This window comes from Leuresthes tenuis, unplaced genomic scaffold (genome assembly GCF_036924035.1).
Source record: "Leuresthes tenuis unplaced genomic scaffold, fLeuTen1.0.hap1 SCAF_4, whole genome shotgun sequence".
NCBI lineage: Eukaryota > Metazoa > Chordata > Actinopteri > Atheriniformes > Atherinopsidae > Leuresthes > Leuresthes tenuis.
The window spans coordinates 1,706,115-1,730,412 of record NW_027325358.1 but is presented as its reverse complement, the minus strand read 5'-3'; the positions used below and the strand labels follow the sequence as shown (position 1 = coordinate 1,730,412).

Sequence of the window (24,298 nt, the reverse complement as noted above, 5' to 3'; positions counted from 1 at the left end):
GACACTAAAGGTGTCTTACTGGCTGTAGGTCTGTTAAAAGGCCCATACAGCTTCCTATACATTCATGAATGGAAATAAGTTTGAAAAAGAAGACAGTACAGTTGTCTTACTGGCTGTAGGTCTGTTAAAAGGCCCATACAGCTTCCTATACATTCATGAATGGAAATAAGTTTGAAAAAGAAGACACTAAAGTTGTCTTACTGGCTGTAGGTCTGTTAAAAGGCCCATACAGCTTCCTATTGCTTCTTGAAGCTAGATACGTTTTAAAAAAGAAGACAGTAAAGTTGTCTTACTGGCTGTAGGTCTGTTAAAAAGGCCCATACAGCTTCCTATTGCTTCTTGAAGCTAGATAAGTTTTAAAAAAAAACCTGAAGTTAAACCAAGAAGTGGTTTCAGACAGGGGAGTGACCGCCCATTCACAGCCCCTGATTGATTTTGGAAGGCCCAACCGAGGCTACTAGACAACAGGTTTTACCCACGGATGGGTTACGATCACTTGCTCAAAAGCACATATTGATCTTAGCAAAGAAGCTTAGAAAACCGTACACTAGCAGACACACAACGCTCTTTCCGTGCAGTACCAATACTTCCAGTGTGCTGTAGTGAGTTTTTAAAGCTCTTGCTTTGGTGAGAGGACTGCCCACCTGGAGTTAAACCAAGAATTGATTTCAGACAGGGGAGTGACCGCCCATTCACAGCCCCTGATTGATTTTGGAAGGCCCAACCGAGGCTACTAGACAACAGGTTTTACCCACGGATGGGTTACGATCACTTGCTCAACAGCAGATATTCATTTTAGCAAAGAAGCTTAGAAAACCGTACACTAGCAGACACACAACGCTCTTTCCGTGCAGTACCAATACTTTCAGTGTGCTGTAGTGAGATTTTAAAGCTCTTGCTTTGGTGAGAGGACTGCCCACCAAGAGTTAAACCAAGAATTGGTTTCAGACAGGGTAGTGACCGCCCATTCACAGCCCCTGATTGATTTTGGAAGGCCCAACCGAGGCTACTAGACAACAGGTTTTACCCACGGATGGGTTACGATCACTTGCTCAACAGCAGATATTCATTTTAGCAAAGAAGCTTAGAAAACCGTAAACTAGCAGACACACAACGCTCTTTCCGTGCAGTACCAATACTTTCAGTGTGCTGTAGTGAGATTTTAAAGCTCTTGCTTTGGTGAGAGGACTGCCCACCTGGAGTTAAACCAAAAATTGGTTTCAGACAGGGGAGTGACCGCCCATTCACAGCCCCTGATTGATTTTGGAAGGCCCAACCGAGGCTACTAGACAACAGGTTTTACCCACGGATGGGTTACGATCACTTGCTCAACAGCAGATATTCATTTTAGCAAAGAAGCTTAGAAAACCGTACACTAGCAGATACACAACGCTCTTTCCGTGCAGTACCAAGACTACCTGTACCTCTGAAAACAAGGAACAACCTGTCCAATCACATTTGGGAGTACCTGTAAAAACAAGAAACAACCTGTCCAATCACATTTGGAAGTACCTGTAAAAACAAGAAACAACCTGTCCAATCACATTTGTGAGTACCTGTAAAAACATTTGTGAGTACCTGTAAAAACATTTGTGAGTATCTGTAAAAACATTTGTGAGTACCTGTAAAAACATTTGGGAGTACCTGTAAAAACATTTTGGGAGTACCTGTAAAAACATTTGGGAGTACCTGTAAAAACAAGAAACAACCTGTCCAATCACATTTGGGAGTACCTGTAAAAACATTTGGGAGTACCTGTAAAAACAATGAACAACCTGTCCAATCACATTTGGGAGTACCTGTAAAAACAAGAAACAACCTGTCCAATCACATTTGGGAGTACCTGTAAAAACAAGAAACAACCTGTCCAGTTACATTTGTGAGTACCTGTAAAAACATTTGTGAGTACCTGTAAAAACATTTGTGAGTACCTGTAAAAACATTTGGGAGTACCTGTAAAAACATTTGGGAGTACCTGTAAAAACATTTGGGAGTACCTGTAAAAACATTTGGGAGTACCTGTAAAAACAAGAAACAACCTGTCCATTCACATTTGGGAGTACCTGTAAAAACACGAAACAACCTGTCCAATCACATTTGGGAGTACCTGTAAAAACATTTGGGAGTACCTGTAAAAACACGAAACAACCTGTCCAGTTACATTTGGGAGTACCTGTGAAAACAAGAAACAACCTGTCCAATCACATTTGGGAGTACCTGTGAAAACAAGAAACAACCTGTCCAATCACATTTGGGAGTACCTGTAAAAACACAAAACAACCTGTCCAATCACATTTGGGAGTACCTGTAAAAACATTTGGGAGTACCTGTAAAAACATTTGGGAGTACCTGTAAAAACAAGAAACAACCTGTCCAATCACATTTGGGAGTACCTGTAAAAACATTTGGGAGTACCTGTAAAAACAATGAACAACCTGTCCAATCACATTTGGGAGTACCTGTAAAAACAAGAAACAACCTGTCCAGTTACATTTGGGAGTACCTGTAAAAACATTTGGGAGTACCTGTAAAAACATTTGGGAGTACCTGTAAAAACATTTGGGAGTACCTGTAAAAACATTTGGGAGTACCTGTAAAAACATTTGGGAGTACCTGTCCAGTTACATTTGGGAGTACCTGTGAAAACAAGAAACAACCTGTCCAATCACATTTGGGAGTACCTGTAAAAACATTTGGGAGTACCTGTAAAAACACGAAACAACCTGTCCAGTTACATTTGGGAGTACCTGTGAAAACAAGAAACAACCTGTCCAATCACATTTGGGAGTACCTGTGAAAACAAGAAACAACCTGTCCAGTTACATTTGGGAGTACCTGTAAAAACACGAAACAACCTGTCCAATCACATTTGGGAGTACCTGTAAAAACATTTGGGAGTACCTGTAAAAACATTTGGGAGTACCTGTAAAAACATTTGGGAGTACCTGTAAAAACATTTGGGAGTACCTGTAAAAACATTCGGGAGTACCTGTAAAAACAAGAAACAACCTGTCCATTCACATTTGGGAGTACCTGTAAAAACACGAAACAACCTGTCCAATAACATTTGGGAGTACCTGTGAAAACAAGAAACAACCTGTCCAATCACATTTGGGAGTACCTGTAAAAACACGAAACAACCTGTCCAATCACATTTGGGAGTACCTGTAAAAACAAGACACAACCTGTCCAAACACATTTGGGAGTACCTGTAAAAACAATGAACAACCTGTCCAATCACATTTGGGAGTACCTGTAAAAACAAGAGACAACCTGTCCAATAACATTTGGGAGTACCTGTAAAAACAAGAGACAACCTGTCCAATAACATTTGGGAGTACCTGTAAAAACAAGAGACAACCTGTCCAATAACATTTGGGAGTACCTGTAAAAACAAGAAACAACCTGTCCAATTACATTTGGGAGTACCTGTAAAAACATTTGGGAGTACCTGTAAAAACAATGAACAACCTGTCCAATCACATTTGGGAGTACCTGTAAAAAAGTCAACAGAAACAAGTACAACCGGAGAACTAACGTAACGGACACGAACCGGAAACTAATTCAAATCAAGGTACAGAGGATAGAAAGAGTGGCTCGGGCCAAGAGGGGGGCACGGCGGCAAACCCCAGAAGAAACATGGCGCTTACTGGTTGTAGATCTTCAGACGTTCTGCCTGTGGAAGAAGGAAAAATAAGGTTAAGTTTTACAGAAGCTGGGTTCAGATGTTTATTCAAACTGAGATATGAGAGTTTTTAATATTTTCATTGGCTTTGAAGTGTAGTTCATCATTTACTCTCGAACAGTAAATTGAACGAATCTTTGAACGAATCATTTAGTTCATTTTTCCAGCAGGTGGCGCTGTAACCCTACTGTGGGCGTTGCACAAAATGGCCACGGTTCTAAACACTTAACACTGAAGGAAACATAGTTTGCTTCAGCTGAGCTAACAAAATACAATACACAAAATGCCACAAACAATTCAAACCATGTGAAAACCTGGGAAAGCAAATACACAATAAGGTGACTCATGTCTGTATCCTCCCTGCCATTGTTGTTTAAAGCCCGGCACTGACTCAGTAGCTGTCACGTGACAAATTAACGAACGAGAACGATCCGTTCAGCCCTGTCACGTGGCAGCTGGTAGAGAACAAGTGAATGTAAAACTCACATTGATTTTGACAATTAGTAACACAATTAAGTGAGAAAAACGTAACAATACGTTCCCTAAAATGTTAAATAGTGCATTTATTGTGTCTTATTATTATTATTATATTATTTTATGGTAGAGTATAACACAAAATCAATATGTTGATATAATTTTCAAAAGTATCTATTCACATTATTACATTATCATTTATCTATTTACACACAACACTATACATATCTACAAGAACCGAAGACCACTAATTAATTATGATTTCATGACAAATGAATGAACATCACAAATCAGACATCATTCATTTCCTCCTTCGTTTCTCAGTCCACAGTAAAGCCCTCCGCGGGACTGTTTTCTTCACCCCGCTCCCGCTGAATTTCTGACCATTACCACCGCAACGTGTGTGTTACACTCCCGCCCGCAGCCGCAAAACTTTGAGAAGTTATGCCCACACAATAATAGAAATGCATTGATTTTGTGTCTTATCCCGTCCCGCAGGAGAAAACACGTCATTTTATAGGCCATTAATAAAGAGATTCACAGACCATTGAGAAACTTCTCCAAATATCACACTTGCCTTGCTTTGTCTTTGTGCTGTAAAGACCTTCTTTGAGCTTCCTTTCCACATCAATTATTGACATCCTGTCGCTAGGATACATCCCGATCTCAGTGTTTTTAGCCGCCAGCAGTTGAGTCGTGAACGAATCAAAACTGTTTCCTGTCCTTCTGACTGAGTTTCTGCAGCAGCCGCCTGTCATATGGGGAGGAAGGGTACTGCGTGAAAACGAACGAATCACTCACTGAGACTACTCGTTACTCCCGAGTCATATAAAAGATTAGTTAATATCGAACGAATCGTTCGCGAACGACACATCACTAATTTGGGAGTACCTGTAAAAAAGTCAACAGAAACAGATACAACCGGAGAACTAACCTAACGGACACGAACCGGAAACTAATTCAAATCAAGGTACAGAGGATAGAAAGAGTGGCTTGGGCCAAGAGGGGGGCACGGCGGCAAACCCCAGAAGAAACATGGCACTTACTGGTTGTAGATCTTCAGACGTTCTGCCTGTGGAAGAAGGAAAAATAAGGTCAAGTTTTACAGAAGCTGGGTTCAGATGTTTATTCAAACTGAGACATGAGAGTTTTTAATATTTTCATTGGTTTTGAAGTGTAGTTTGCTACCATTAAGCTACAGAGACTGGATGAGTTCATGTTACAGCTTTAAACCTGAAAAATATTTCATAGCTTCGACGCTGTCCGTGACGTCACCAGGCAGTAAAAATGGCGGTTCTAGCAAAATCTGGGAGAAAGCCATAAAATACCGCGACATTTTTAATATGACGACAAGTAAGATAACAGCAAGTGTCTTTTTTTTTGGGGGGGGGGGGGGGGGGGGGGGGGGGGGGGGGGATACTGACAATATATGCGGTTTGCTTCTCAAGGGGAAAAAAAATCCGCAAATCTCAAACTCCATTTAAGAAGCTTGCACAAGGCGGCTAATGTTGACAACCAAAACAAGCTAGCTTCTGTGCGCCCGCTGCCGCCGTCCCGAAAGAAAACAACAAGTGTTACCTTCTGTACTCGGTTTCCCTTGTGAATAAAAAATGAGTTTATCTTTGTAACCTGCAATAACTCGTTCCATAAACCTTTACCAGCTTCTCCACAACAAACAGGTGTATTTACGCATTTTGCGGCTTTAAAGCTGCTGAATTAAACTCTGTTAACACGCAGCTGTGTTTGATGAACACGCATAGAAAAAACGCTTTTTAAAAAATAATCAACATTGTGTCCAAATAAAACTTATTTCTTGCCTGTTGGGATAAGTTTCCAGTCCTCTGCAGCCGAACACAACTCAGTTCGGCCGCGTCGAAGCCGCCATTAATTCAGGCAGCAGCTTATATAACTTCCCGCCGATTGCGCAGGTGCGCGCGCATCAGGCCAGTTTCATTCATGACGTCAGAACCATTGACATATATACCTGGATAATAATTGACATTATAAAGAAATATATTTATTCTTTATATGTCTATAAAGAATATATATATGTATTTATGTATATATATACTATAGGGGCGTGGCTACAGGGCGGCCATCTTGGTACAGTGCTGCTACAGTACATTATATCTATGGATGAATGATGTTTTTACACAATAAAAGTGATCATAAATCACTCAGTTGTCAAGCTATATTCACAGGTTTGTTTGTCAAACATCATAGATATACACAGACATAGATAAAATGAAGATAACCCAGAAAACGTTCAGGTGTATTCAGGTCTTTATTTCCAAAACCTTTATAAAATATTCAAATTTGCATTTCCATTTTACCTGAGGAGCATTCGAGCCCGTCTTCCAGCTCTCATGAGATTTTCTCCCTCAGATACTCAAGAAGAGGGTGCACATTTTTCTGCTATTCCTCTTCTCACGCTCCAGACTCTCAACTCCAGCCAGAGCTTCACTAAGTCTGGGCTTTAGAACAGTGGGAGAAGCAGGCAAAGGATGATTGTGGTCCCAGTGGAAAGAGGGATGGAAATATATAGTGATGTTTATATCTCATCACTCACTGATGTAGCTGGCCCACAATTTCATCCCTCAGTCCCGCTGTTTGCACCCTGGATATGAGCTAAACTATCTAAGCGACAGGAATATAACACAACTTGTTTTATTGTGTACTTCAGTGTATTTCAGTGTGTCTAAAATGAGTGGCAGAGAGCAAATGCAATACTACTCTGTGGTCAGAACTATTTTCTGAGGGGGGGGGGGCATGCACACTTATCAATGATTAAGGATTTGGTTTGAAGTTATTTTATAATAGCATGCAGTTATAAGAGAACTAGAATGGATGCACACGGCATCTTTATTGTTAAGAAAATGAAACTTTGATAATTGAATTAAGCCATTTAAGCAACATAACACCGTTATTTGTGTCCTTGAATCTTTCGTTTGTTCAGTAGTGATGCTTAACACATCCAGGCACAGCAGATGAAATACACCACAAATGAAAAAATGAAAAGTCTGCGCTCATGACTCAGGACTTTCATGCATTTCCAAAAGTGGACCTTCTCTCAGTCGACCCACTGATGACATTAAGCAGGGTCGAGACATGGCTTTCATCCATAAGGTCACTGAGCGTTCATTATGGCCAAATGTGTTGGTCTCTGGTCTCTTGGTTTTCAGCCTGCAAGCCTGAGAAAGAGCTTTCAGATGCTGCAACAGATACAGGCAGGTTCAGACAGAGCTCAATGAGCTTCTCCACCTCTGACAGCATGGAGCAGGTTTGGGGCTGCAAGGTTTGCAGGATGGACACAACATCCTGGATGGTGCTGACTCCCCCCCCCCCCCCACACAAGGCTTAAACGCTCTCGATGAAAGGGGATCAGTTCCAGGGAACCAACATCCACTCGTTTCCCCTGAAGAACTGCCTGCTCTCGCCCTGGGCTGCTGTAGTCAGGACAGGCCGCATTTCACAATAAAAGCATAGATCTATGCATTAAACCCAACCCACGTAAACCAGACCAATTAAATAATAAAATTAAATTCTGACCTCATGCCCGTTTTTCCATTTCGTATTTTTGATCTGAGCCTAAAAGTGAAATATGATAAAAAACAAAATAACCAGTCAATTTCTCATTATCTGATTTTTGATTGCCAATTAAAAATGGAAATAACAAATGATACCCTGATTTTTTTTGTTTCACATGTTTCAAGATGAAAACTTTGACTTGGAAACAGACAGATTTTCAATATTTACTGATGGTCTGTGACTTTTTTGGTTGTTTTTTTGGCCCAATGCTGATATCACATTAGATACTTACCTAAAACAACATCAATAGATATTTTTCCAAAGGTATAAGACAGTAAATGAAATCTTTGTAAAACCTTTATAATGAGAAAAGCGTACTTGAAGTCAAATGGCCAGACTTCCCTCATCTTTATTCACATTTGCAGAAAAAGTGCAGGTGGATGACCTTAAACGAGGTGCTGTGTGAAAATCAAAAGTCAAATCTGGACTGAATTATTCTACAGAGGGTACAGATTCTTTAAAACACACATAAGTCATTGTTTTTATCTGCACGAGGCTCTCCTGCTTCTTACGATGTAAGAAAAAAGAAAAGACATGCATACGTTTTACTTTTGAATTACTTACAGGATCCTTCATCACCTGGTGAAGTATTAGCGGTCCTTTGACTCTCATTGTAACTTTAAACTGATCCAAACTGACTTTTATGTGTATTGTTTCATGTAGAGTGATTGACTGGGCTGATGATCAGAGGTGCAAAGTTTTCACCGTCATCATTAAGGCCTGGATCAAAGAAAGGTTGGAGTCTCTCAGTGAAGAAGCAGCCAGTGAAGGAGTGGATCAGAGCTGCAGCATCCACATCATAAAAGAGCACCACACCCTCCTCATAATCCACAAACACCCCCACCGACTCAGGACGAGACCGAAGGGAGAGACGGACCGGAGGCCCAGACAGAGCCCTGTATTCAGCCTTATTTCTCAACCGTATGGTCCAGTAACCGTTCTGAGGACGCAGTGGGACGCCTCCCTTCCTGCTAATCGACTCTTTGGCGACTCCTAAAGTCCAATCGGTCTTTCCTTTAACCCGAATCTCAAAGTAAAATTTGCCAGAGGACATTCTCTGCTTTCCTAAAACATAAACAGGTGAATCAGTGAAGCTCTTCGGGTTGTCTGTGAGATTCCACCTGGAGTGACAACATCTCACTTGTTTCCGGTCATCAGACAGGATGAGTTTGGGATTCGCCGTTTCGGGATCAAAGGTCACATCGACAGCGTAGCGCTGGACCCTCATCAGCTCCTCTCTTATGAGCACTTTGGGAATTTCCTTCTTCATCACCTCAGCAAGTTTCTGCTCCAACTCCCCCTCTGGTTCTTTACTGAGCTGCACTGAGAGTCGGACCTCCTCAATCTTCAGTCGAATGTCTTCGATGACTTCCAGAAAGTCTCCAGCGGTTCCTCCTCTCAGAGCGGTGCCTTGAGTCATTTGGCAGAAAATCAAGCAGAGGCACACCAGACAGAAAACCAGGGTTGTTTTCCTTTTGTTTCCGCTGCAGACGTCACAGCGAGCTTCTCCTGGATTGGCAGCTTGATGCTCTGATCTGCTGCCCTGAGCGGATCCTCTGAACACCTCGACCAGCTCTGCAATCAGAGAGTTAACCTGCAGCTCCGGTGTTGGGTAGAACATCTTTTGGCACGCGGGACAGAGAAACGGGACGTCGTTTTTCAGGGGTTCTGTGATGCAGCTTTTGCAGAAGTTGTGTCCACACGGTGTGCTGACCGGATCGGTGAAGACATCCAGACAGATGGAGCACAGAAAGTGATCCTGAGTCAGCAGACAGCTGGCAGCAGACATGTCTGCACAATGAAAACAGATGAAAAAGAGTTTTTAAAGAAAAAAGGCTGCTCAGAGATCAACAGAAACTGTTGAACACATTTCCACATGGTTTTATTTCACTTTATTTCTCCTTTTTGATCCTTTTCTGAAGTCATGAACACAACTGTTCCAGGTTCTGATCTTTTTTATGTCATTTTATCCACAAAAAAACGACAGAAAATCAGTAAAATGTCTTTCAAGAACTGGTGTTCATATCTGTTAGTTTCATTTGTTCTCAGAGTCCAGAAATCATCAGTGAGGAGGAGGAACAACAGCAAAGTGTCTGATCCCCCCGTTACATCCACATTTTCTCAACAAACAACAGGCAAACCATGAGAGGAACTATAAACAAAAAGATTAGCTAAAACAGAATAACAGAAAAAACAAATCCAAAGTAAGAAAACTCAACAAATATCCTCCTGAAGGCACACAAAGCTGGTTCAGAAAGGAGAGAAAATTGCTGTTTATTCCCTGACTTTAAACACTTTGAACTCTCTCGTGTTTCATCTTTATAATGGAGCACATATTATTTGTATATTGTGTAATATATATGGTGGGTTTATGAATGAGGGTTAAAAGTGTTCCAGCTGAGTAGCAGCTGCTGGCAGCCAGCCTGGAGGGGGGGGGGAGCCACATCCGGTCTTTGTCAGAAAGGTTTGAGAACGAGCCTTCAAAAGAAGCGCGGAGTTTGGTGTTGATTTAATGTGGAAACTATGCAGGGAGCCTCAGAGTAAAAAACAACAGGGCTGGAAGACAAACCTTCATCAAGAGCTCAGTTTGAGCGGCTCCAAAAACATAAGAAAAGACACAGTTTTGTTTGAATGTCATTGCAGCTGTACTCACCAGAGACTCGACTTGGTCCAAAACTCTGGAGAAAAGCAGCTTGACTTTCCTCAGAAGTAAAACAGCAACGTCTCTCGAGCCTAGGTGCTGAAAACTGAAAGTGAAAGTGTGTCAGAGACTGAATAAAGGTTCCTCTGAGCCACTTCCTGTTACCTGTGCTGCTCCACCTCTCACTGCAGCTCCGTGTCTGGACTGAAAAGGCAGAAAAATGCCTGTTAGGGGGTCCCAAAGGTCGGAGAGATCTGTGCCAGGGTGCTGAGGCGAGGCCTTGATAACCGGTGATAAATCCCCTCAGATAAAGTGTTTTTGATAACTGTGTGGCTGGAGCAGAGGGAGGCGAGACAGGAGGACAGATGGTTGGGTTCTGGATCTCTGTTGGACTGAAGGCCCTGCAGGATGCTGAGCTCAAACACATCTAAAGGTGTGCAACAGTACGGGGGGGTGGTTGTTGGGGGACAGGTCAGGACTGCAGGAAGGCCAGTCCAGCACCTGTACCCTTACCGAAATTACATAAAGAAGCATCCAACAACGACTTGTTAAATATATGTTAACTATTTATTGAAAGAACCTTAAAGTACAGACAGGAGAAATATGTTTGGGAGCAGCTTATAGTTTGGGTTGAGGGGCAAATGCTGGAGAAATGTACCATAATTAGAACATTATAAAAAAGTCGCCTGTCCTCAAATTTATGAATCACAGTTAGCTCGACTGGATGAAAATGATCAAAGGCCGCTTTGAAAGTTGTGGCTGCAAAGAATTGTGGGACAGATTTATCCCTTTTCTCTCACGAAGGACGGTCCAGTGTATCTTCTGCTAAAGGAGATCTTAAGATAACGGCAAAGATGCAATATAGCAGGATGAAAAACACAAAAACAATGCAGGAAATGAGACAGAGATCAAACAAGAACAAAACAAGCTAACACAGAAATCTGAAATCTCAAAGACAAAGTAACACAGACTGAACCAGAAACCTACTGACATGAGAGCTCACTTCTTCTTGGCTGCAGCAGCCTTTTTAGCCACCTTTTTGGGAACTTTGGAGGCCTTCTTTAGGGCTTTTTTCTTTAATGCAACAGTCTTATCAGGTTTCTTGAGCCCTTTTATGATCGTCATGCGGCTCTTGGTTGCTTTCTTTGCTGTTGCAGACGTTTTAGCCTTCTTCTTAGCAGCTGCTGGCTTCTTGGATTTGTTTGTGGCTACCTTCTTAGCCAGGGCTTTCTTGGCTGTGGCAGCCTTTTCAGTCACCTTCTTCTGAATTTTAGAGACCTTCTTTGAGTTGATAGCTTTTCTTTTTATTGGGATAGGTTTCTTGTGCCCTTTTGAGGTCATCATGTGGCTCTCAGTTGCCTTCTTAGCTGCTGCAGACGTTTTTAGCTTCTTTTTAGCAGCCGCCATCTTGGATTTGGCTGCGGCAGCGTTTTTAGCCACCTTTTTGGGAACTTTGGAGGCGTTCTTTGACTTTATGGCTTTTTTCTTCATTGCAACAGTGTTATAAGGTTTGTTGTGCCCCTCCATGATCATCATGCGGCTCTTGGTTGCTTTCTTAGCTGCTGCAGATATTTTAGCCTTTTTTTTAGCAGTCGCTGCCTTCTTGGATTTGTTTGCGGCGACCTTCTTACCCACCTTTTTGGGAACTTTGGGGTTCTTCTTTGACTTTATGGTCTTTTTCTTGATTGGATTAGTCTTAATAGCTTTCTTGAGCCCCTTTGTGGTCAACATGCGGCTCTTAGCTGCATTCTTAGTTATTGCAGACTTCTTAGCAGTCTTTCTAGCCACCTTCTTGCGAACATCAGAGGCCTTCTTTGTGTTTATGGCTTTTTTCTTTTTGGGAACAGATGTTTTGGTCTTGGTTTCAACCTTACTGTTGAGCTTGTAGGACCAGGAGCCCCCAGGTTTCTTATTCTTAACCAGAGTCCCTTTATCCTTCAGCCTTTTGGTGGTGGTCTTGATGAGAGCTTTGTTCTTGATTACATCATAGCCTCGAGCAGCCAAAATCTTGATGATAGGAGGTCTAGATGTGCCATTTCGCTCCTTGGAATCCGCTACAATTTCAATGATGACCTTAGGCAGGCTGTATTTCTGATCACGCGCCCTATCTCTGGCTCTTGTGCGGCCGCTGTCAGACTGAGGTGACATCATGTTCATCTTTGCCAGTGACTGGCGGTTTTGTTCTGAGCTGCTTTGAGACAATCTCTGCACCAAGTCGTTCTTTTTCATCTTTTTTAAAACCTTTATGGTTGCCTTCGTTACCCGAGAAAGTGTGAAGGTGTGCGTCATCAGATCCACGGTCTCGTGCCTGTTTGCTGTCTCCAGTTGGGACCTTCTGAGGGGGGGCTTCATGTCAAGCAGTTCCAGATGCCACTTGAACCGTTTAAACTCATCATTCTCCAGTTCTTCCAGAATGTTAAAAATGTTCTCTGGTGTCATCACAAATATCTAAAAAAAACACATAATTGTATGTATTAGATGTCTTAGAGAGACAAAGTACACAGACATGAGGTTATTGTAAAGAAAACTGTCAAAGAAGGCCCATAATTAAATTAAACATCAATGTTTCACCTGATGTGACCGAGCTGAAGCCCTCATCCTGCCTCACAGGAGACCCAGCGCCTACAAAACTACCAACCAATCCCAGCTCAGCTTCTCTTTACAGACAACCGAGCTGACCAATCACAGCAAGACAAGGCATATCAGGCTCGCCATCTAGTCATTTCCTTTGATTTACTGCTGTGTGAAGCTTTTATACAGTCAGAAAATAGAATGAAGTTACAGCCAAAGAAGGAAAAGTATTTGTTGCTTTACAACATGTCCAAATGTAAATGTAAATGTAATTTATTTCTACAGCCCTTTACAACAATCCATTTCGGTACCAAAGGGCTTTACATCAGATAATAAATAAAGAAAAGAATAAGTACAAAACAATAAAATAACAGTAAACGCAATAAAATACAGCAAAATTGAATAAGATAATATAAAAGAGTCACCATACTACTGGGTATTAAAAGCCATCTGAAATAAGTAGGTTTTTAGCCCTGATTTAAAGAGGTCAGAGGTCAGAAATAAGATGCATCTCGGGGGGGAGCTTATTCCAGAGCCTGGGGGCAGCAGCAGAAAAGGCTCAGTCACCCCAGGGCTTGTATTTTGACCTGAACACTTCCAACAAAAGTTGATTTGTTGACCTCAGAGCTCTGCCAGGGTTACAGTTAAAAGCTCAGATAAATACGATGGGGTGAGGCCTTTAGGAGCTTTAAAACCAAACATTAAAAGTTTAAAATCAGTTCTATAAAGGACAGGCAGCCAGTGAAGCCAAATGCATCCGCAGAGAAGAGTCAGCTTCACTTGTTTCACTTGCAGAATAAATAAGATCGAACCAAACATGAAATGTGAAAAATGAACAGAATAGAGTCATGAATTTTCTACAACTGAACACAGAAAAAACTGAGATAGTTGGTTTTGGCCCCAAAGAACAAAGATCAACAGCCAGAGCTCACCTTGATGCCAGGACACTAAAACCTACAAATCAAGCCAGAAATCTTGGTGTAGTTCTGAACTCAGACCTAAATTTCAAAAGTCACATTAAGACAATTACTAAATCAGCCGACTACCACCTCAGAAACATAGCAAGAATAAAATAATTTCTGTCTAAACAAGATACAGAAAAGCTTGTTCGTGCTTTTATTTTCAGCAGATTGGACTATTGTAACAGTGTCTTCACAGGCCGGAGTAAGAAAATCAATCAGAACGCTGCAGGAGCAGCTAAAGCCACTGCACTGGATTCCTGTGTCAAAGGATAGACTTTAGAATCTTATTACTGTCTATAAAGCACTAAATGGCCTCGGGCCTAAATACATCTCTGATTTACTTGTACGATACGAAGCTCCCAGACCCTCAGAGCATCTGGAACAGGTTTACTCAGTGTGTTCGGGGTCAAACCGAACCAGGCGAAGCAGCCTTTAGTTTCTATGCTTCCCACCTGTGGAACAAACTTACAGAATATCTGAGGTCGGCTAAACTCATTTAAATCAGGCCTTAAAACATCACTATTTACTGCAGCTTACCAGTGAACCTGATACTGTAGGAAAATCTGCAGCTGTTGTTTTTATATTTGTCTGCTGTTGCTTTTGCCTTTTAAATGCATTTTCTGCACTGTTTTTCTTGCTTTCAGCTTTTGTTTTTACTGATCTATCGTTCCTTTCATGTATTTCTCTTGTAAAGCACATTGAAGTTCCTTGTGTATGAAAGGTGCTATAGAAATAAAATTGCCTTGCCATTTATAAACGGATTCATGAGGCCCTGTTCAGAATCTCACCTGTTAACGGCTCGTTCAGGTGATCTCTGGAGACTCTTGTCCCCACTTGCTGCTGCTCCGGGTAAATATGACTTCTTTCCCTCCTTTTTTACACGCATGCGTACCTTTTCAGGTGCCAAGCGGTGGTGCTGCCTGTACATCTGACACACCTTTTTTCCAAGGAAAAACACACACCTTCTGTCTGTGATTGGCCGTTTTATTTATTGGTTCACTATCAGGGTCAGAGAACATATCTGATGAGTCTTACAGGGAAGGATGACTGTCTTTTGTTCCAATGAAACAACTTTTCATGCATTTGTGTATTAATTTTAATTTTTAATTGAAGTCAGAACAAAACATGTCACATACATGTGTGCAGGAATGCATTTATTATCAGTTACAGTAATCTGGATTAGATTTCTGTCGTTCACCTTCTCCACCAGCAGGTGGCGATACAACACTAATGCTTCTCCAATTCGACCAGCACTCATGTTCTTCTCAGGATGGATGAGAGTCCGTTTCCTCTTTAATCTGGTTGCTGATTCATTGAAAACTACGAACAAACCGAATGTAAAGTATCATCTGCAACAGGGTGAATAAATCAACCCGATTGTTTCCAAAGACTCAGGACGAGAAACTTCAGTTAAGTTTTAGATGCGTATAATTTTACAGAGATGAGAGTGAGGCATGACGAGCCAGCATTTGGAAAGTTTGTCCATTTATATTCACATTTATGTGAATCCGTGCTGCTTCGTGAGTTCTCATTTGAATTAACCGAAATTACATAAAGAAGCATCCAACAACGACTTGTTGAATATCTGTTAATTGAAAGATGTAATCTTTCCACCTCACTAATCACATCATCACCAGGTGATGTTCCTTCGAGGAACGAAGGAGCCCAGAGGTAGGTTTTAAATACATAAAAAACATAGCAAAACCCAGTCTGAGCCTGTGCTGGAGAATATCTGCAGCCAAAATGAATCAACCAGCCACAAATATGAGACTTTCTATCTGACTTCTCAATATTAACAGCAGTAATAACATTCATTTAACCATCCTTACTACAATCATCTACAAACGGTTCAGCCTCATAAGAAACCACATCTGCAACATAAGCACAGGCCTGAACCCTCAAATCAATTCAATTAAACTTTTATTATCAATGCTGCCGAATGTGCAGGACATACACATAATTTAAATAGTGCTTCCCTCTTATCCCTGGTGCAAAACAGTAATAAAAATCAAGTAAAATACAAAGTAGAAGGCAAAAAATATTTAAAAAATGCTTCAAATGTTCCAAATATGCAAGAGAAAAGGGCAAATCTGTAAATATGTGGCAGTAAACAGTCTGTGGGGGCAGTGCTGGGAGGGAGTTCAGCATAAAAGATTTATGCAGAGCTGGAAAACAAAGCAGAAGCATAAAGGCAGCCACTTTATCAACTCCATCTCACACACTATGCTCCTGGGGCATTTTTCAGTGCAGCTCTGGTCTATTTATTTTACTAATGACTCTAATTAGTGCAGTTACAGAGTTTGATGGCAGAGGCAGCTGTACTGTTGCCATCAGTACGTAATAACTCATTATCTCACTTGTTCTTTCACATTGATGCCTGGGAGAAAACCACTGATCCAGATGAGCTGAAGAGGAAATGTCGAGAATGCAGAGCAGCAGCAAAATTGATAAAAACTACTTATTTATCCCTGAAGGGAAATTACGCTGCTGCAGTATGTCTTACTATTAAAAATATGCTGTTGTCACTGATGCAAATTAAAAACCAGCTGACAAACGTTTGTTCATCTGCAGTTCAAAGTATTTCCCTTTGGGATAAATAACGTATTTTGCATTAGGACCAAACATCTCCACTTTGCTCTGGTCTGTCCAAAGGACATTGTTCCAGAAGTCTTGAGCTTTGTTCAGATGCAGCTTTGCAAACCTAAGCTGTGCTGCCATGTTCTTTTTAGAGAGAAGAGGCTTTCTCCTGCAGCCCTTCCAAACAAGCCATCCTTGTTCATGTCACGGTTTATTTTCCGTTCCATGTCTCGTCATTTCCTGTTTTATTTTGAAAATTCACTGACCTTTTCCTCTCGTTTCAGGTATCTTGCCCTTCCTCCCATGTCATGTGTCTCATTATCTTCTCTGATTCCCAAAGTGTTTCCACCTGTTGGTCCCTCATGTGTTTAAATAGTCTGCGTTTCCCTTGTCTTGTGCCAGTATGTTGTCTCCTTTTGAGCTTCGGTACCAGCCTCTTGTCTTGTCCCTTGATCCATGATTCCTCGAGCCTGCAGTGCATCTATCTTTGTAATTTATTGTTGTCCATAGTCTTAGTTATTTATTGAACGGTAAGTTTCATAGTTTTGTTTTTCCTCCGTTTTCAAGGAGCGATTTTTCGTTCTTACTATTCTTAGTCGCCTCCGGAGAGCTTTTAGTTATCACTAAAGTTTCATAGAGCCTCTGTTTTATTTTATTCCTCCTCATTTCGAGAGCGAGTCTTTGCTTTGTTAAGTCTTCATAGCTTTTCTGTTTTCCTCTCAGTTCGGAGAGATTTTATGTTTGTTAACTTTCATAGCCGCGCTCCTTCTCCACCTTAGTTACTTAAGGTTTATTTAGGGAGAGCGCCCTGCAGTGCCGTGATCTGCTGTGTTTGTCTAATTAGATAAAACCCTCTTGAAACCACACGACCCTGCATCTGCATCCTGAGTCCCTCTGGTAACTTGACAGTTCAGTCTTTTTCTAACTGTGCTGCCATGACCTTTAACCTTTAACATGCTAACTGAGGCCTGTAGAGTCTGAGATGTATGACCTTTAACCTTTAACATGCTAACTGAGGCCTGTAGAGTCTGAGATGTAGCTCTGGGCTTCTTCACCTTGGGGTGACCTTTAACCTTTAACATGCTAACTGAGGCCTGTAGAGTCTGAAATGTATGACCTTTAACCTTTAGCATGCTAACTGAGGCCTGTAGAGTCTGAGATGTAGCTCTGGGCTTTTTCACCTTGGGGTGACCTTTGACCTTTAACATGCTAACTGAGGCCTGTAGAGTCTGGGATGTAGCTCTGGGCTTTTTCACCTTGGGGTGACCTTTAACCTTTAACATGCTAACTGAGGCCTGTAGAGTCTGAGATGTAGCTCTGGGCTTCTTCACCTTGGGGTGACCTTTAACCTTTAACATGCTAACTGAGGCCTGTAGAGTCTGAGATGTAGCTCTGGGCTTCTTCACCTTGGGGTGACCTTTAACCTTTAACCTGCTAACTGAGGCCTGTAGAGTCTGAGATGTAGCTCTGGGCTTCTTCACCTTGGGGTGACCTTTAACCTTTAACATGCTAACTGAGGCCTGTAGAGTCTGAGATGTAGCTCTGGGCTTCTTCACCTTGGGGTGACCTTTAACCTTTAACATGCTAACTGGGGCCTGTAGAGTCTGAGATGTAGCTCTGGGCTTCTTCACCTTGGGGTGAACTTGCTGGGACGTCCTCTCCTGGGAAGATTGACAGCTGTCCTGAATGTTTTTCAGTTGTTTTTCAGTTTTTCCATAGCTGTCGTTTATATTCACAGTAAGTTTCACAGCCTGGTTTTGTTCCTCCCGTTTGGAGAGATTTTGATTTAATGTTTCATAGAAACCTCCTTAACTGGAGCGATTTGTGTTTCATTCTTTAAGGTCTTTGTGGCGCCGTTAAAGGCGTGCTGACAGTTAATTGTCTAGTTTCACAGTGCCTCAGAGTTTATTTGTTATCTTTTCAAAGCCTTTTCTGTTTTCCTCCTGGAGTGGAGAGTTTTTTGATTTAGATAATTTTCATAGCTGCACCCTCCTCTTCCACAGTTATTGATTAGAGTTCTCAGGAGTTTCACAGCCTCTTTATTTGTCTCTGTCTGGATATCCTAAACCTGTTGTTTATGTTAAATAAACATTCCTCTGTGAACTGACCCTCCATCTGTGTCCTACTCGAGGCCGTGACCATTTTTAAACCATTTCATGAATAGCTTTCACTGGACTGAACGGATGTTGATGGTCGTCTTCGTCCCATTTCAGGCTCCACGGCATCCAGCCGTTCCAGGACTGAACAGGTTTACTGGCATCAACCTCATTACTGTGTCTGCAGCCAAGCTCTCTGACTGGTTCTGACGGGCCTCAGACCCAGATTAGATTCTACCTGCTCAGCTAATTCTAACAGTGTTTGCACAGTCTGAGGGAGATCCATGATCTGTGATGCATCCTCTGAAGACCCGGCAATTCAATCAAGTTCCTGGTACATTTGCAATGTAATGCAATGCTCCTGTTGTTGCTGCTCCTGTTGCTGCTGTTGCTCTTGTTGCTGCTCCTGCTGTTGTTGCTGCTCCTTCTGTTGCTGCTCCTTCTGTTGTTGCTGCTCCTTCTGTTGTTGTTGCTCCTGCTGTTGCTGCTCCTTCTGTTGCTGTTGTTGCTGCTCCTGTTGCTGCTGTTGCTCTTGTTGCTGCTCCTGCTGTTGTTGCTGCTCCTGCTGTTGTTGCTGCTCCTTCTGTTGCTGCTCCTTCTGTTGTTGCTGCTCCTTCTGTTGTTGCTGCTCCTTCTGTTGTTGTTGCTCCTGCTGTTGCTGCTCCTTCTGTTGCTGTTGCTCCTGTTGTTGCTGCTCCTTCTGTTGTTGTTGTTGCTGCTCCTGTTGCTGCTGTTGCTCTTGTTGTTGCTCCTGCTGTTGTTGTTTCTGTTGTTGCTCCTGTTGTTGTTGCTGCTCTTGTTGTTGTTTCTCCTGCTGTTGTTGCTGCTGTTGCTCCTGTTGTTGTTGCTCCTTTTGTTGTTGCTCCTGCTGTTGTTGTCGTTGCTCCTGTTGCTCTTGTTGTTGTTTCTCTTGCTGTTGCTCTTGTTTCTCCTGCTGTTGTTGTTGCTGTTGCTCCTGTTGCTGCTGTTGTTGTTGCTCCTTTTGTTGTTGTTGCTGCTCTTGTTGTTGTTTCTCCTGCTGTTGCTCCTGTTGTTGCTGCTCCTGCTGTTGCTCTTGTTGTTGTTGTCGTTGCTCCTGTTGCTCTTGTTGTTGTTTCTCCTGCTGTTGTTGTTTCTGTTGTTGCTCCTGTTGTTGTTGCTGCTCTTGTTGTTGTTTCTCCTGCTGTTGTTGCTGCTGTTGCTCCTGTTGTTGTTGCTCCTTTTGTTGTTGCTCCTGCTGTTGTTGTCGTTGCTCCTGTTGCTCTTGTTGTTGTTTCTCCTGCTGTTGTTGCTGCTGTTGCTCCTGTTGTTGTTGCTCCTGTTGTTGTTGCTCCTTTTGTTGTTGCTCCTGCTGTTGTTGTCGTTGCTCCTGTTGCTCTTGTTGTTGTTTCTCCTGCTGTTGCTGTTGCTCTTGTTTCTCCTGCTGTTGTTGTTGCTGTTGCTCCTGTTGCTGCTGTTGTTGCTCCTTTTGTTGTTGTTGCTGCTCTTGTTGTTGTTTCTCCTGCTGTTGTTGCTCCTGTTGTTGCTGCTCCTGCTGTTGCTCTTGTTGTTGTTGTCGTTGCTCCTGTTGCTCTTGTTGTTTCTCCTGCTGTTGTTGCTGCTCCTTCTGCTGCTGTTGCTCTTGTTGTTGTTTCTCCTGCTGTTGTTGTTGCTGCTCTTGTTGTTGCTGCTCCTGCTGTTGTTGCTCCTGTTGTTGTTTCTCCTGCTGTTGTTGCTGCTGTTGCTCCTTTTGTTGTTGCTCCTGCTGTTGTTGTCGTTGCTCCTGTTGCTCTTGTTGTTGTTTCTCCTGCTGTTGCTGTTGCTCTTGTTTCTCCTGCTGTTGTTGTTGCTGTTGCTCCTGTTGCTGCTGTTGTTGCTCCTTTTGTTGTTGTTGCTGCTCTTGTTGTTGTTTCTCCTGCTGTTGTTGCTCCTGTTGTTGCTGCTGTTGCTCCTGTTGTTGTTGCTCCTTTTGTTGTTGCTCCTGCTGTTGTTGTCGTTGCTCCTGTTGCTCTTGTTGTTTCTCCTGCTGTTGTTGCTGCTCCTTCTGCTGCTGTTGCTCTTGTTGTTGTTTCTCCTGCTGTTGTTGTTGCTGCTCTTGTTGTTGTTTCTCCTGCTGCTGTTGCTCTTGTTGTCGTTGCTCCTGTTGCTCTTGTTGTTTCTCCTGCTGTTGTTGCTGCTCCTTCTGCTGCTGTTGCTCTTGTTGTTGTTTCTCCTGCTGTTGTTGTTGCTGCTCTTGTTGTTGTTTCTCCTGCTGCTGTTGCTCCTGTTGTTGCTGCTCCTGCTGTTGCTCTTGTTGTTGTTGTCGTTGCTCCTGCTGTTGTTGTTTCTGTTGTTTCTCCTGCTGTTGTTGCTGCTGTTGCTCCTGTTGTTGCTGCTCCTTCTGCTGCTGTTGCTCTTGTTGTTGTTGCTCCTGCTGTTGTTGTTTCTGTTGTTTCTCCTGCTGTTGTTGCTGCTGTTGCTCCTGTTGTTGCTCTTGTTGTTGTTGTCGTTGCTCCTGTTGCTCTTGTTGTTGTTTCTCCTGCTGTTGTTGCTGCTCCTTCTGCTGTTGTTGTTCTTGTTGTTTTTGTTGCTCCTGTTGTTGCCGTTGCTCTTGTTGTTGTTGCTCCTCCTGCTGTTGCTGTTGCTCCTGTTGTTGTTGTTGTTGCTCCTGTCTTCAATTCTCAGGGCAGCAGATTGAGTGCATCAGGTGGGTAATCAGAGGGGTTTGGAGAGACTCACTCACAGGACAGTGAGGAGAGAGAATGGAAAAAGGAGACTGCCGTTGTATTCTATGTCTTTGCAGCTTGCATTGGGGTTGTTGTGAGCTGTGTGAGCATATGATCAAATTCAGGGTAAATGGGAGGTATTTAAAGTATCACATGTTTAATATCATGTGGTTAAAAAGTACAGTTAAAGATGTGGTGTATTTTAAAAGGGGTCCAAGCTAAAAGTAATTTGAAAAATGTAAAAGAGGCTGAGGTAAAAAAAAAAAAAAAAAAAAGATGAAACATGCTCAGTCGCTACCAAGTGGTCAGGGTGTGAAGTGCAATCTGGTCACGGTCCTATTTTACTCTCATCCAATCAAACTGATCAATGATCGGTTCGATATAAACTACTGAACAGTTACATCCTATCGTGTGCATTTTGTTTTGCTTCAGATTAACGTCTCTGCTGATGAGAGAACATTTATAACCGTGTGGTGGGGAGCAGCAGCCTTTATTCAATGGGACCAAAGTGCAGCTCGTCTTCTGGAACAAGAAAACACTTGAAGGCATTTCAAGGAAAGGCGAGGAAAAATCCCTTGGTTTAAAAATTGTTTCCTGTGAGGGCGGTGGAAATGGCATCATCAGGGGACTAGCTGCCCGAAATGCCAATTGTTCGGGGTCCAGGGAAGGTGGGAGGACAGATTTTATGTGCTGCTGGAAGCTCTTCATGATGATGGGGGCCAAGGCCTCGAGGCCTCAGGGCGGCAGTCACTGAAGCAGGATGGAGAGGCCTTCTTTGTCCAAAGGAATAAATCAAGTCAGTCGCCTTTAACGAGCCGTTACACGCTTTCAACCAAGCATTCAGGCCCTCCTCAGACTGTCTCCTGCACTTGAAAAGTGGACATTTTTGTCCACTGAGTGTGGACAGAGAGCATTGATGCTTAATCTGAACACCAGCATGACAGCAAATTAATTTAGATGATTGATGAAGCATTCAGAACAAAAAGACGCACGCTGAAGATAGATTCAAACAATGGAAGGTGCTGAAATAACAAAGCAGCAGTTTATCGTACTACAGGGAGAGTCTGTGACCGGGCAGCCAGCCAAACCCACACAGAACACGCCCCGTTCAGCGGCTGATCAGGCTGCACAAAGCCTCACTGTGGTCCCATTCATAAAAAGGATGTGCTGAATGGCGTTAGACTAAATCTGCACAAATGATCCTATTAAAAAGATCTTAGAAATGAACCAGCAGGGCTAATAAACACCGAGGAAGAGACAAAGATGACGGTGTCCGGCGCATGAACCTGGTCTGGAAGGTCGGCTGGTCCAGGGTCAGATCCGAAGGAAAGTTTTCATCTCTGAGCCATAAAAGCTGCTGGTCCAAAAGAGCCGAAGCACAGGAGAGCTGCGGCAGATACCTCAGGGTTCATCCATCCGAGAACCAGAGGTCTTTTCCTGTTTCACCTCAGAGAAAACGAAAGCTTTGGCATGATTCTGATTTTCCACCGAGCAATAATCCCATGATGCACCAGTGTCTCCTCCACACAGATCTCTGGTTTATAATCCCATCATTTCTTTGTAACCGGTGCAGTTTGTCCTGAACTCGCAGAGCTGATTGCGTGTTACTGTTATTATTTACGGGGTTATTTCTGTCAGTCTTTCAGGTGATGTCACAGTCTTTGCTCCTCACAAACACTCGGTTGAGTTTGGCTACGACAGATTCCATTATTTTAGTTTAGTTTCTCTTTAAGAAAGCAGCAAACATCCCATTTATTGTCATCTTTCAGTGACAGCAGTCTGTCCAGAGTCCCTCTCAGCTGACCCACAGTCAACAACTTCCTGTAAGACAAAGAGGAGGAAACAGCTTTGGCTGCGTTCACCTCTTGGATGTTAGCCAGAAACCACGCCGGTGGGTGTTCTGTGTTTGTGTGTGTTGGCATGTTGGTTGTCATGACAATACGGATATATTACATACATTTAATCTAATGATTTAAGTCCACAGACAGTTTTTGCTGTTTTTCTGTGCTACTGAAAACAAAAGGTCGACATTATGAGGTCCTCACCACTCAGTGAGCCTTTCATGCACTCTCTCTTGCTGTTTTGTCACAGTTTTTGCACATGTCAAAGCATTTAGTTGAGATCAGATACAACAAATGATATGATTGACTTTTGGAAACGTGTAATGACTCAGCAAAACAACTCTCCTTTTCCTGGAATTCTGGCTGAAGCACAGAAGCCGTTAACTGTGTCACAAACAGCAGCGCAGAGGCTAAAAGCCAGCTCGCATTATCAAAGGATGGAGTAAGAGCAATAAAAGGTTCAAGTGCTTGTGACCCATGTGTGAACTATCGTACAGTCGGTTAATTCCTTTTAAATTAATCATGTGCGCAGTCAGAGCAGCTAAAATAAGAAACCAGCATGAGGCAATAACACAGGACGTGCTTTCCTTCCACATTCAGCTGAGGTTACGCTGATGAGTCACATGATATCTGCACACAGGTACCGTCGGATGCAAAGAATCGGTCTGCAGGCCACGGCTCGTTTAAAGAGTTCAAAAAGGTCAGTTATTTGTAGGTGAAGCAGCAGAAAGCACAGAGGACACAGCAGAAGTTAGACTGGAAAGAGCTCCTTTATTTTTCTCTCCGCTTTGTTGAGCCCGGTTCATTTTCCAACAGCCAGAGCAGGTTCTGTCCTCTCCTGTTTTCAGCTGCTAAACACAACAGAAGTCCTAAATGTCGAGGTTTAAAGTTGAATTTATGTGCCGGTTTAAGGCTGCTTTCCAACTGCTGTCTGACATGTTAAATTATCAGTGAAAGCAGAAATAAAACCGTCTCTGAAACAGTTCAGTCTGCGGTGCAAACACACAGCTGCTGGTCAACACTTAAGAAGATCTCTGCTGCAGATCCAGAACATCACGGGTCCAAATTCACAGGCTGCAGCCGTCACACTTCACTTCTTCTTCCACGATAAGGCTCGATCCGCTGGATTAAAAACCCGAGGATGTGTCCCATCTCATGTGTGATATTCTGCTGCAAAGCGTCACAGCTGTAGACGTGGAA

The 24,298-nt window shown here is 42.7% G+C and overlaps 1 protein-coding gene across 1 annotated transcript; it reads right to left on the bottom strand.

Moving 5' to 3' along the window:
- Nucleotides 1-8,165: 8,165 nt before the first annotated feature.
- LOC140305143 (uncharacterized) lies at nucleotides 8,166-23,191 on the bottom strand. Its single transcript, XM_072383904.1, has 5 exons — nucleotides 23,003-23,191; nucleotides 19,232-20,431; nucleotides 12,177-12,836; nucleotides 10,554-10,592; nucleotides 8,166-9,560 (listed from the first exon to the last, which is right to left on the bottom strand). The coding sequence occupies exons 1-5, from the start codon at nucleotides 23,189-23,191 to the stop codon at nucleotides 8,403-8,405; spliced, it is 3,246 nt and encodes a 1,081-aa protein (XP_072240005.1). The 3' UTR covers nucleotides 8,166-8,402.
- Nucleotides 23,192-24,298: the final 1,107 nt, after the last annotated feature.